General features: G+C 40.0%; 1 protein-coding gene across 5 annotated transcripts; it reads right to left on the reverse strand.

The window, feature by feature from the left end:
- Nucleotides 1–983: 983 nt before the first annotated feature.
- Nucleotides 984–11,740, reverse strand: capn10 (calpain 10). 5 transcript variants are annotated; one of them, XM_088914543.1, is made up of 13 exons: nucleotides 11,652–11,740; nucleotides 10,233–10,446; nucleotides 9,716–9,847; nucleotides 9,429–9,625; nucleotides 8,983–9,203; nucleotides 7,708–7,840; nucleotides 6,921–7,087; nucleotides 5,844–6,155; nucleotides 5,516–5,714; nucleotides 4,926–5,184; nucleotides 4,426–4,619; nucleotides 3,941–3,986; nucleotides 984–2,246 (listed from the first exon to the last, which is right to left on the reverse strand). In XM_088914543.1, exons 2-13 carry the CDS (start codon nucleotides 10,359–10,361, stop codon nucleotides 2,217–2,219), a joined length of 2,019 nt encoding a protein of 672 aa, XP_088770669.1. In that variant the 5' UTR covers nucleotides 10,362–10,446; nucleotides 11,652–11,740; the 3' UTR covers nucleotides 984–2,216. The 5 variants fall into 5 exon arrangements, with proteins under 5 accessions (XP_088770669.1, XP_088770666.1, XP_088770668.1 ...); XM_088914540.1 differs by having other exon boundaries at nucleotides 9,429–9,643; XM_088914542.1 differs by having other exon boundaries at nucleotides 9,429–9,643; nucleotides 11,625–11,668.
- Nucleotides 11,741–14,629: the final 2,889 nt, after the last annotated feature.

A 14,629-nucleotide genomic window follows, 5' to 3' on the forward strand; every position in this document is an offset into this window, starting at 1 on the left:
ACAGTATACTGTATGCTTTTGTTCAGCACTACTACACTTCTGACATTTCAAACGGTGCTCGGTCTCAGTAGAAGCTTATACTGTACTGGTCAGAGCACAGTTATTCTGGAATGACTGGGTTAGACAAGTTTTACTGTTGTCTGTTCAAAGACTTTGTTAACTTTGGAGTTAGCAAGATTATTTCTAGTAGGAAAATAATTCCTTAATATAGTAGTTTATGTTTTTTTTCTGTAATTAATATGGTATGTTTTATCTCCTCTTATGCTCCATTTGATCGAGTTACTGTTTCTCTTAGTTTTGCTTTGGTTTTCGTTACTTTTAGCTTTGCCAATATACTGTAAATGACTATTTTATCAAAACCATCTCCTTAAAAGGCTTCTCAAAGATAAACAAGGAATTGTTTAGTGAATGACAGTCAGTCGTGTCATGTTATGAAAGCACTGGTGATGCTTTAGAAATTTAACTGCAATACTGACACAATACTCTGCATAAAATATTTGAGAAGCTTTCCACCTCTGCTACTCTGCTCTTCAACACTGCAGATGTCTTTTTTGTAAGCTACAAACTGTCTAATACAATGATTTTCCCTGTTTGTCCCCCCCACATCCCTAAATTTGCCAATGCAAATGATCCTAAACCCTTAAGTAACAAGACAGTTAAGTCCTGAGAATTGAAATTTATGCACCTTCCACTTATAACTCCCAGAGATAATCTCAGTTTCTGTTTGTCACTTAATTTTTCAAGGCTTCAGGACTCTCAGTATGACTAAAGGGTCTGCATTCATGGGGAATAAAGTGAAAAATATCCACAAGGCAGTTCTATTCTGAAAAGCAAAACGAACCACTTAAAAACAAAAGGTGTTTTGCTATATTGTTCTTTTAAAGTAGTTACTCTTGCATAAACCTTGATCTATTTGTTTAATACTCCTCCATTAATAATCACTCAAGACCTAAGATCTAAGGAAAGAAATTTAACACTATAAAACTTCAGAGATTTATTGTAAAGTTGTACAAATACAGATCAACCAATGTTCCACAAACTTCTGAAAACTTAAGGTTTAACTGTTTTGCCTTGATATGGCTGCACTGTTACATAAGCTATCTGACCATCATGAAATGCTGAGAAAACACACCAGTGTCCTTTTATACAATACAGAATATTCAGCAAATATTCTGAAAGTGTACAACAAACTATTTGTCAGTTGTAAAAGTGACAAAAATATCAATGCATATTAAATGTCAAACAAAATTTTCATTTTTGCATTTTGACACATCATATCATAGAGGAGACCTGCTCACAAACGCAAAAGCCAAGAGTGTGAAATTCTCTTTGAAACTTCCTTTTTTATTATGTTCCAGTTAATTAAGGCTTATCTTGTTCCGACAGAAAAGAAAAAGAGGCAAAAGACAGATGAAAGAAAACTAAAGAATACATTACCTAACACAAAGGAAAAAGAACACAGTAAAAATGGTCAAAAAGGCAATGGAGCTCCTTACAAAGCCTAATTAACATGAGATGGTAAACTGTAGAAGCTGAATTAAAATAAAGCAGCATCATCTTCAGCCGAGTGGGAACCTCTAAAACTGGCCTGGGTATTGCAGGTATTGCATCCCGAGCCTCATCATGGAAAAAACAACATCTGAAATGAAAGAGAAGTGGGGGGGGGAAGCGTTTTCACTGCAGTTGCACGTAAATTCCAGCCACACATGGAAAATTCCCATCGATGACTGCCGCCTTTTCCACCAATGCGTGCGGCACCCAGTGTCTGGCGGCCACTTTCAAGCGTGGCGGCCCCGTTTGGAGTGCCGGAGGCCGGACTCTCTGCCTGTCATCTGTCCCTACGGCGGTGCCTTGAAAGCCCCCCCTCCCTCTGGTTCAGTAAAGGGGGGTGTCCCATCGCTTGGATTGAGGAGCCCAGGGGTGCGGTTTCTCGCTCTTGTTTTAAGCTCCTGGGCGCTCCATGAGTGCTGCCTTTGTTCGGGTCGCGGATGAGCAGCGCAGAGCGGGCCTCTTCAATCGGGGCTGTTTGTTTACACCACCGAGTCACGTCGCCTCAGATTAGTGCCAGGGCAACGGACGGGCCTGCGATGTGCTAATCGCTACAGCCGGACCTTGGCAGCAAATAAAGGCTCCCGGCTTCGCTGGCCCAGTTCCCTTTCATCCCGAGCCAGAGGGCTGAGCCCACGTCAGCGGCCGGGCGCGCTGGTGCTCCGGTGCTAGCTGCGCATCACAGAGATGTAGGAAACCTGCCGGCAAAAGGAGGAGAAGCTACATCCAGTCACTCTCTGGAACGCCCTACTTCTGTGAATTACAGAAGAAGGTGGAAAGCTACTGAAATATACATATACTGTACACACGACCTGTATAAGAAGAAGAACGTATATTTAGAATAAGAAAGGGTGGCTGCCTTGCTGCGGTAGGGTTCAATTCTGCTGTCTGGAGTTTGTATGTTCTTCCCTGGTTTGTGTCCTCCACGTGGTCCGGTTTTCTCCCGCAGTCCAAAGACATAGTAGGTTAATTGGCTACTGGGAAAACAGGCCCGTGTGTGTGTGTGTGTGTGTGTGTGTGTGTGTGTGTGTGTGTGTGTGTGTCTCATCCTGTCCAGAGTGTGCCCCACCTTGAACCCTTTCCTTGTTTGGATATACTCTGGCTCCCTGAATTGGGTGAAGAGGTTACAAAATGGATAGGTAGAAAAGTGAAGTAAAACATACCTGGCATTGTATAGCACGTTAAGATTTTTTTATCAATCCATGTGTAGCTGTTCTGAAGCATGGGTTAAACAATAGTGCTCACACAACATGACGGAGCTTTTACTAGCCTCAAAGGGTTTTTTATCTCATTATAATCATTTTACTAACAGCTCAGTTTAGCTGCATTTGTTGACAGGTTGCTTTTAGGAATATTCACATTATAAGCAACAATCTATCCTTAGCCTGCCTTAAGTACATACAGTAAAGGTATGTGACCTATGACATGAATCTGATGTGACAAAAGGAATGTATTATTTTGAATGAAAAAAATCATTTTTCACTTCATACTATGCTTCTTTATGAAGATCCATGCAATGGCTTGGAAGGTCCTCCCCTATTTAATATCTTTTCACTAATGTCTAATTCAGCAACACAAAGTCCTTAAATGTAATGCAGCCAATCAGATCAAGAAACAGTGACTACACTGGGACAGACAATAGCAGCTACACTACAGGCAGCCCATCAGAATGGGTGTAAAATGGTCACAAAACAGGAAACAGAAATGTAACCTTAGCTGGGACAAAACAGCAATAGCTGGAAAAAAAGACCTTGCTAATAGATCCTGTTTCAAAGGTCAATTACTACCATTTTGCTTTAATGAACAAGCTTACCACACCAAGTTACAAAATGCACCTAAAAGGAATAACATTAATCAGATTTGCAAATCTCAGAGATTCTCATTCTATTTCACTGGAAAATAATTCTACTGTATGAATTAAATTTTTTTTTTTTTAAATAATTCACTAGGAGTAGGTTCTGAGAATGTGGTCCACGTGCGGTTGGTCAATACTGCCACCTACTGCAGTACAGTTTTCTCTACACCTTAACCCTTCTTAATAGCAGAAAACAACTAATGGAGAAGGATAACTACTGTATGTTTTTCAACATAAAAACAAGAACTCCAATGCAGCTCACAGAAGAATAGCTGTTTATGGAAATTAACAACAACAATATCAGGTTGACATATGTTAATATTTAAAGCCAAAGACAACAAAATTCCAGAAATAAGAAGGCAGAGCCATATTCCAAACTCGATGCACCAATTAGATTCCTGTAATTTAGGATATTCTTTGTAACAAGTTCTTATCTGCCACAAACTTTTATATATATTTATAAAATGAAGATTTGTTCATCTCTACATATTGTAGAAATAGTACAAATACAATGTACATGCAAACAGATGGACATACCTCTTGTATGATTCTGCCCAAGTTCTCTTTACTTTCCACTGCTTTTCTAAACAGACAGAAAAAAAACATTCCGTTATCTTGTGCCCAATTACTTAAAACTATGTGATACTGGTTTCTTCACATTTTGCAGGTGAAAGTCCAGGCATTTGCAATGTGTTAAAGTAAAATAAGATGCATCATGATGCACAAATGTTTGTCTCCATAACTAGCTTTGCTTGGACTGTTCTACAGTTATAGTATATAACATCTGTGCTTTACTATTACATTTTACCTACACTCTATTACTCTATACTATTGAAAAAAAAAACCCTTATTTGAATTTTTCCATAAACACACAAACAAATTACATGAATGTTTTATTTTGCAGAACTTAAATATATTCTAAAATTTAAAACAATTGACCCCAATAAGGAACTGGACTGACTGCTAATCTATCTTCTGAGCAGTACGTTCCTGCCCTGAGGAGCCATCTCAAGCTGTGGTACCTGTCTATTTTGCGAGCCACAGTGACAGTGAAGCAGCCCTGGCAGTCAGGTTGGTAGGTAGAGGGGACAATGATGTAGTGCCCTGGGGCCAGGCTGCAGAGTAGGCTGACTTCCTGAGTGTAGCGATGGGGGACACAGCTGGCCTGAGGCTCTTGATCTTGGGAGATTTGTGGTTCTCTGCTCTCTTCTGAAATCTTCATCCCAGAACATAACCATAAGTAGAATAATACATCGGTTTTACAAAGTCATATGTACCAACGGATGTGATGCTGACATAACATAATGGAGCATTTTCCCATTTTGCAAAACCAGTGCTGTTAGGCCTAACGAAACCACACATCCTTAGTATTTTAAAATAAGATGTGCAAATGAAATTACCACAAGCTGTACAGAAATCCTCTAGTTTCTTTTTGAATAAGAATGTCACAGGATGATTAGGTCAGGTTAATATGAAGTATTTCATACCCTATCCCCGTCAGAAGCAAGACTGCAGCCCTCACCTGATAAACATGGAAGCCAATGGGCTGGCAGTCTTTGGCAGGGCAGTGCTGTTGCAGAGTGATCCTCACGTTGGCCCCTCTGGGCTCACAGTTCACAGTAAACGGTACACGGGGGTTTGACAGGTGAGAGGGGAAATTCCTGCTGCCCCCTGCAGTGGCCCCAGGGATCCACTGGCCCTCGGAGCAGCTGGTCTCCCACTCTCCCTCCTGGACCGAGGCTGCTAGGTCCCCTGTAGGGGAAGGGGGGGCTTTCAGTGCACTAGGAAGAGAAGGGAAGGCAAGTGAGGTAAACATCACGCTCCTCTTCAGAACAATCAAGCTCACAATTTCATCCCATCCTTTGTATTGAATGAGCTGCTCCTTTTTAGGATTTACTTTATACATTTTTATTCAACAGACAACTTTAATTAAAATTGCAGAGAACAACATTACATTTCCTAAATAACATAACTGAATAGACAACCTTGCAATTCCCAACCTTACTTTGTCAAGCAGGTTTAACGGACATTGCATTAGTGTCATTCCGTGACCACTGTTGTGGAGTGAAGTGTTGCCCTCATAATTCTTAGGAAATTAAAGATCCCACCCACCTTAGAGACACGGGGGCAGTGGAGAAGACACGCAGGAAGAAGCTGGCTTCTGCTTCCTGCAGGAAAGTGCTGGGAATGAGGAGGTAGAATCCGGCAGAGAGCTGGGTGTGCAGTGTCACTTCTCTGTCATAGGCATGGCAGTGTGTAGAGGCACAGGGGGGTGTATTGAGGGTCTTTGCCAGATTAAAACGCTTCTTTTCTACCTGGACATGTGACACATGAATGTTTAGACACATGTTAAAAGGACCTGTAAACTGAAAAAATCACAGCAGTACTTATGTAATTTATATTGTGTTTAAAAAAACTCATAGGGTGTTGTAGCTTTAACCTACCTTCCATAAATGCAGGCCTATAGCTTGGAGGTGGTGTTGTTTGTGACTGTCCATCGGCATATTCTCCTCTCTACCTTCTCTTTGAGAGTTGAGTGAACAAAAGTCAGGCCGGGCAGTGCCCCTAACACTGAGAGCAGACAGTCTCCATCTTTGGTGCTGCAGCAGGGACAGCAGTATTTCTCCTGACTCACTAATGCGCAGCCAGAACTTGGGGTTGGTGCCAAAACTGCTGTTGTTACGGCAACCACCTGCAGAACGACCTTTAACCCAGGAGCCACACACCTGATGGGAGTGAACTAACTCCTTTCCTGTGAGACACACAGAGGAGTAATCAATCAATCGTCAAAACCAATCCCATCAGAGAGCGCCCATTTCAATACATTTTGCAGATTACCAAACAGGAGTCTTGCTGTTTAACCATAATTTATTATAGGAAATTGATTTAAGCACCATCTCAATTTAACAGTTCCTACTCTGAAACTCTAAAGATGTGTTCAATAAAGTTACTGTATGTCTTGAGATCTTAAAGAGAACTAATAGCCCATCTTTTGAAGCTGAGACTGGACTTCCCCCCATGAGATGGGTATAAGCAGCATCCAGGTGGATGCTGCATATTGGTGGTGGTGGAGGGGAGTCCCCATTACCTGTAAAGTGCTTTGAGTGGATTGTCCATAAAAGTGCTATATAAGTGTAAGCAATTATTAATTATTATTATTATAAGCTAAATATAGTTTGCTCTAAAAGATTTAAAAGATGTGAAAGTTTAGTAATGTAATTAGAATCCAGCTGACCCCAAAGAGATCTGCAGATTTTCAATAATAATAATCTGATTCCTTTTAAAATAAAACAAATTGAAACCATTTTAAAAAGGTAATACATACATAATGAATAGTAAAAATACATAATGTGGAAATGACAACTACTGTATGTCAAAGTGAATATATTTTTCTTCATAACTCAGCTAAAACATAGGTCATTTCAGACCTAAAAAACTCAGAGAGAAAAAAAAACAACCAATGAAAATTCTGACCCTAAGCAATCTGCACATTATGTTACCCTCCATGGAACCTTACCAGTGTGAATACTCTGAAGAAATCCCTGCTCACTGATTGGATATGCCACTGTGACCTCATCAAATTCCTTGAGGAACTCCCCTTCTTCTATCCAGAATTCCCCCTCCTCAGTACGGCCTAAGAGCTCTTCAGTACAGTCTGGTTCCAATTGGTTCCAGCCCTCACCACTGTGAACAAAACACATCCCCAGATCCAGGCAATTACAGTTTACTTTTCCCTACAGTGTTTACATTGCACTCTTGCATTATTTTCAGCAGGCATACTGGGCATTGAGAAAAACCATACAATCACCTTCTTGTAGATCAAAAGTTGATCTTCTCACACATATTTTAGTGCCACTAAATTTAACTGATACGGTATTACTGATTTTCATCATTTGTATGTATCTATCATTTACTCTATCTATGATACTCTCTGAACGCAACACATTGCATATTATCTCTTGAAATTCGGAATATAATGTACTGTACACCACTGCTCGTGAATGGCCTCATGGCCTCATGAAAATCATACAGTACATGTACATCCACATTACTGATCTTCAGTATTGGTCAGATGCTACAGTACATTACTGTAGGTCCTCGCACTGCAGTGAAGAAACTATTGCTCACAACATGCCTTTCTGCGTTTCTGAGGCGGAATTTCTTAAAGCACTAATACATTTAGATACTGTGCCGGGCAGCAATTAATAAAACTCAAAGATCTTCTTCTGAAACTTTGCAGGAGTTCCAACAGGAGAAATGATACAATAGGGTCCATTTTCTCCTATCGAAGCCCCTGAACTGACCCCTCGCTCCAGATACCACCCCAGCAGCGGCGGCCCCAGGGGTTTCGGATCCTCAACAGGTGAATCCTGCGGCTCTGCACCTCCACCCATTCCATCACACTGAAGGCGTGGAACTGCCCCAGCTCACCGGCACCTCCGACACACAAACACACAGCACATGAGCGTCACACCGATGCAACAGAAAAGCTCGTTTGTTTCTCAACAGGGCTTGAAGAGACATGTTATTTTAGGCATAGCCTGTCTTTTCCTTGTGTATTACTCAGATTCTTTACCAATTACAAATGCTCACCGACTGCAGTAAGCTCAAGTTTCCGACTTCTGCTCAAGTATTTCATTCTTGTGTAAGCTCATACAGTGGTGCAATCTATGAACCAAATTACCCACAAGCAAACTGCCAAGAAACACTCTCAAAGATACTTTTTTACAGAAAGGAGGGGACATCCTATTGGGTTTTCAGTAAAATTTACTGTAAATAAATAAGAAGGATAAACTAATATTTATATATTAGGAAATAAAAATAAAAAATATACAATATCTAAAAATGTACAATAGTTGTTAAAAACTTCTATAAAATTGCTAAATATTTTTCTGACATCATTTCTTTGATACTTAAAATTATGAACTGGTTTCTTTAGACCATAGCTGTTGGAGCAAAGAGCATATATCCAGGATGCAAGCAGTACAATAGTTGGATAAAGCTTCTTTAAGAAAAAAGATGCCCAAATCCTTATAGGTTCACTTACAGTACATGATATTCAAATACAGTACCCTCTTGATTCTTAAATGAAAGACTAGACAGGCCTATATTCCTTCCTAATAATAAAACCACCTCATATTACAGTATCTGCTGTGCTCAGAAATAGCACAAACATTCCAGCAGTCACAAAGTACAGTCATAAGATTTGTCTAGTGTAAGACAATGGGAGTTCCTGAGATTCCAGTATCATTTAGAGTACTCTGCTTGCTGATATATACACAATTTCTCATCTTAAAAGGAATTATGTAAAAGTGTCACAAAAGTGTAAAAGTGTAAAAGGCACAAACAGAAGGATAGATGTGATAAACAGAAATTACATGCATCTTCTTTTATTGAAAGCACCGTTTTTACATAAATGGAACAGAGAAAGTAAAATACTTTGAAGCCAAGTAAGCCTTCTGTAGAGGCCTTTTCATTACATCCTTTAGCAGTAAATCATGTAGCCTGAGGAGGGAAATAACAGTAGAGACAGCATTGTTACAGGACATCCCAAGATCAATGCCAGTTATTCAACTCACCTCCCGGAGAGCTATGAACTGAGCAGCTCATCACACATCTGTCGCCCACTCCCACCAGGCTGCTCAGACTGAATTTCTCCTGAACGTTGTCATTCTCTCCCTGCTGTCTCAGCTCCTTCCCCGCTTCCTTCAGGCTCCATCGCTCGGCCAGTCCCCCCGAGACATCGACCAGAGCTTCTGCCACTTGCCCAGCCCAGAGCTTCTCGTACGAACCATGAAGCCTGGAAAAGGTTTTGATTTTAGTTGCATGTGGAAAATGAACAGTGTGCCTTTATTCTGTGTGCATTAACACCTGCGTGTACTATTTAAAACCCCTTCATATGACATAATACATCACGGTTATACAATATCTGGCTTCTAACACAGAAAATAATGATGGCTCCTCAAACAAGCTACAAAATAAAGCTTTGCGGCTCATAACATCTCCGTTTTCAATGCACACTTACTTGGCATAGGCTTTTTCCAGCAAGGCCACCCAGAAGGCACTGGGAGACTGGCAGTGAGAGAAGCAGAGTCTGGCACCAATGCAGGGCAGCTGATCATCTATCTCTACATCTATCCAGCACCCAAACTGCCAGAAGCTGAATCTGAATCGGCCCGTGTATCCACATTCTCCCCACTGAGGCTGCCCGAAAGGGACCACCTGAAACACAGCATCCACCTTTCAGATAGACTTGAACTGTTCATTCTAATAAAAAGAACAGAATTCAAGCACAGACGTCTCTTCCCCTACCTTGTCCATCAGGAGCTTGTTCTTCAGCAGCATGCTACAGGCGCATAGGAACCAACAGTCTCCCAAAATCCCTTGCTTTGCATGGCCATCCTTGGGATTCTCAGGAAACAGTTTGGGTGACTGACAGATTGCCTGGATTACAAACAGAACACAACATGCTGTCACGACTCGGCAATATACTGTATGTTTTCTATCAGCACAATACAACAGAATGAATAACAACCATTAAAGAATTTTACTGCAACCAACTAGAATTAGAATATGGCCCTCAGAAAAAAAAAATTGCAGCCAACTTTTTTTAATTACACCTTAGCACAGAACTCAGGCTTCACTCCTGACATGGACTATTAGTAAAAGATCCATGTTGTTATATCCACGCCATGCATATTTCTCACTCCATTGAATAACGGGAACAGCCCTTTGCCTTTTAACCTTTTGCGTCTTTTGTTTGACACGAAAATACCTGGACCAAAGCAGTTAGGAAGTACATGTTCGACACACGTTGGGAAAGTCCCACCTGCGGGCGCATCCATACGATATCCCCACAGAACTTGGAGATGGGGGTGGTGTAGTCGGAGAAGAGGGAGGACTCCAGTGGGGGAAAGTCTGGATCCTCAAAGAGTCCCTGCCCATCGTCACGTTCCATCGCCAGCCTGGGTCTCCCCTGAACGCCTACAATGTCCTGCTCTTGGCCGCCATGTACCCTGGCCTCTTCATAGTGCTGGCATTTCCTAAAGGCAAAAAACACACGAGTTTCACTCTGCCTGCTGCGTTACTCCTCATTGCTTAATTGTTTCTTGCAACTGTGGAGATGTGTCTGGGGCTCTGGACTTCTGAGAGGAGCACTGTGGGTGCAAATCCCAGGTGGGCCTCTTGCTATCTACCCTTGAGCAAGGCTGTTTACCCATTTACCCCAACAAACCAGATGTACAAAAGGTACTGTACCAAGATTTGAAAGCAATAAAAAACAAGTTAACTCTCATTCCATTAAATCTATAGAGGAAGTCCTACTCCAAAACAAGAATAATTTTTAAACATGTTATTGTTGCGTGGAAAAAAATGGTTACACAACATAGTTTGCCATCTCATTCTTAACGAAAACAGCACCGTTTTTTCTGGACAGTATGATTAAAAAATAAAGTTTTTTTAACAGACCTATATTCATATTTCTATAGTTTCGGAGATGATTTAGGCCATCAGACCGACACTCCACATTATGCATGCAAGCTGTTCAATTAATTGAAATGGAAATTTACTAAGCAAAAGGTTTTTCTAAAAAACGTTTTCACCACACAGGTACTGTATTTTGAAGACACAAATCTTACGTTTTGACTTTTGTTGTTATTATCGTTGTGTGCAGAGACAACCCATGATGTTTCAGTGTACTGTCACTCGGTACAAGAAGTTCCATATAAACCACTGCGATGTAAGCTGTTTATGCAGACCAGGTTTAAGAGCTGCGACAATCACATGATGACTTTGAGAATAGCTTGCGTACTGTATGCGTTATTCTTCGAGTACAACAGATTTCTAAAACAAGCGCTGCTGACGGTACTTCAGTAGAATTAGATTTTATACCAGCTCTATGTTCCAGACACCAGGCGTCAGTAAGCCCCACATGAGACACTGAAGAACGAGGAACAGATAGCAACTAGCTACCCTTTTAGTGGGTACCAACAAAGAAGTAGCGATGTTTCAGAATTTATCCTCAATATATCGCACATTGCCCTGTGCAGATACATGGGAAATTAACGCACAGATTAATCGTGAGTTTCCTGTGTAGCACAGAATGAATTACCAGTCATGCATTTTCTGTAATTTAGCTAGTATAATGTATCCGACAACGATGTCGGCGTTGCTTTATTCTGCAATGCACGAGGCGCACACATTAGAAACCAGTCAACAATACCAGCAAGTGAAAATTCTCTGTTCAGACCTTTCAGGCTGTTTTCTTCCGGGAAGAAGGTATGAGGAAAAGACGACATCTGCTTTCCGTCAAGATGTGTCTCAGCTTCTCACAGCGCTCTTCATTGATGACGTTACCCGCCGCCCCCATCCAATGCGGCAAGATAAACGTTTATGTGCCACACCGTGGCCACTGACGGAACTGCACGCGAAGTCAAGGAAATTTAATCATTCTTTACATTTACAGTACGTAATGCTTTTCATCCTTTCATTCCACAAAATCCTAAAAAGCGTTAAATGTTGGCTGGGACCCACTTCCCAGAGGGCTTGGTGAAGAGGGGATGTACGTTTTATCCACAAGTTAAGGTGCAGTACTCAGATGGGTGACACGATAGCCATTATACACCTGTATCAGATCGACCTACTAATTAAGGCAAACTTTAGTAAGACCAGATTGTCCAAGTACGGAGAGTGTTTCCTCTCATTATACTTGCATATTGGTTTGCTACCGTAGCCCAGAGAGAAGAGTTTCTCCTGCTTGTCCACCAGCTTCGCTTGTAGGGGCAATCTGATTTTCCTTGGAGGTCCTCCATTTCAGTACTCAACAATCCCAGCCTTACCTAGCTTTTCACATCGGCCTAAATGGTACAGTAGAAGTGCTTTCAAATTTACCACTTTGAAATGCTCTTTGCTTGTGTGAACTACATTAATGTTTATTTTAAAAGGCAAATTTTCTATCCATTTAATAAAATGAAATAATACCTTCCCTCTCATTTGTTCAAGTTAATTTAATAAATACATTAAAGCCAATGATAACACATATTTATTATTTTTCCATAACAGTTTACATTAACAACACATTTTCCCTGGGTTTTGCTTTGTACGAAAATTATAACAATTCAACTCCATATTCAGTTGTAGTTATACTGAAGATTAAGAACATAAAAACGAGTATGTTTTTAAAATAACATCTCATATAATTAGCATAGTTTTATGTTTCAAACCACATATCTAGGAAAACTTCAAAAATAATGGTTATTAAGAGATAGAAGTTGCTACGAATTACAGGAATTAGCGCTTGCCATTTCACAACACTACTAAAGTATTGAGAAATCTATAACTATTGGATCCCAGAGTGCAGGCTTGTTGGTGGAATGGAACAGTCTCAGCAGAGAGTTATATCAAGCTGTTTCAATGCAATATAATAATAATAATAATAATAATAAGAAGAAGAAATTAATATTATAAGGAAGAATAACTGTTATAAAAATGTTTCTTTTTATAACACATTGGTCTGATCATGGCTTTTTGATAGTTTTCACTTTATAGCCTTTCTAAAAAGGCCGACTGGTCTTATCCACTGTGAATGGCAGAATCGCTCCAGCAGAGAGCAAGGCTAAAGGGTGCAATCTGCTCAAAACACTGCATTTCATTTCAATTTCCATAGTTACACCTGCGTCCTGGGGTTGCGGACTAGACATATTTCATCTTCTCCTTGGTGTGATTCCTCAATAATAACATTACAGGATTGTGCATTGGGACATGTGTTGTGCTTTCTTTTCGAATGGCATATTTGAAAGTATACCACCAGTTTCCACATTCATAGTCACAGTGAAGGCTGTTGTCCCAAATGCAGTTGGGTCTTTGTTTTCTATGTGTCATTGAATAAAGGAACCGGTAAAAAAAGAATGAAGCACTTATTGGAACAGAGTCTGCACAGCAGAAAACCAAAAAGCAGGTAAGATCCTGAGTCATGCCAGTGCTTTCACTTCTTGATGACTTTCACAATCTTGAAGGAACATTCTTCATCTTTGAGGTGATTTTGCATGACGCTAATGAGCTGGAGAAAAAGGTACAGAAAATAAAAGTACATATGAATACACTGTAAGTGTGTTCGCCAGATAAATTCATCAGGTAGGATGGATGAAGTAACTACTGTATGAAGGAAGCTTTGCCTGATTTAAAAAAATCTGTTTTCACAAGTTTCTCTTCCCCCATCAAAGAAGAAAAAGAACATTTAAATATTTCAGGTTTTTTACTCTTAGATTCAGCATTTGTTATACATGTCGATTTGAATCCATTGTGCATCTGCAAATAAAAAGTAAAAAAAAAAGAACTTCTGCAAGAAGCTGTTTAGGATGGAAGGTTCCGGTTTTTATCTACAAGAAGAATACCATGAAAATACAGAAGAAACAATTTGCTTTTTCACTGCAAATTATATTAATAGAAATGCTTTTTGTATATATAGTAAGTGCCTCCTTGTGGCTGTTCGTCTTAAAAATGTGAGATTTGTTGGTTAAGACATCATGTTTTACAGTACATTTCATTAAATTATATCCATTAATTTCAATCCACTTGTCCTGTTGAAGGTCATGGCTCATTAAATTATAATGTGTGTTCATATGGGTTTTGTCAGGCAAAAAAGAAACAGTGGGACTTACATTTTCTAAAGCTTCTGTTATTGTTTTATTCTCCATAGACACCGGGGTAAGAAGAGACACGTTCATTCGCAGAATCAGTGTCTGCTTGCCTATAAAACAAATATCCTTCAATTCACATTTGTCACATCACAACGATGTGTACAGAAATGCAAACACTGTATCTTCATGAAGAAAGCAATCTTTTCTGGCACAGAAAACAGCCCATTTCCCCTAATAGTCTTTAAATGAGCAAGAATGGCTTACTAAATCTAATTTCAATATAGCAATAGCAACATACAGTACGGTAGGAATCTGTCATTGGAAAGTTGAAAATGTATTTTATTGTTAGCATTCAATATAATATACTAATATAATATAGAATATACTGTGATATTGAAAAAGTTCAGCAACGGCGTCAGTGTCAAATATAACTACATTTTTAATCCTCCTAAATCTTTTTATTGATTTGTTGTACCTTTTGGATCAGTTCTTGGGGTTTGCTCATCTCTGGCGGTCATAGCCAATGTGGACTTTTCAGTCCTGGGTGCAGGAGGAGCTGTTGTCTCTGGTTTGATGTGCTGGGGTTTAG

The sequence above is a fragment of the Atractosteus spatula genome, chromosome 4, assembly GCF_055471065.1.
Source record: "Atractosteus spatula isolate fAtrSpa1 chromosome 4, fAtrSpa1.hap1, whole genome shotgun sequence".
In the NCBI taxonomy this organism is placed as follows: Eukaryota; Metazoa; Chordata; class Actinopteri; order Semionotiformes; family Lepisosteidae; genus Atractosteus; species Atractosteus spatula.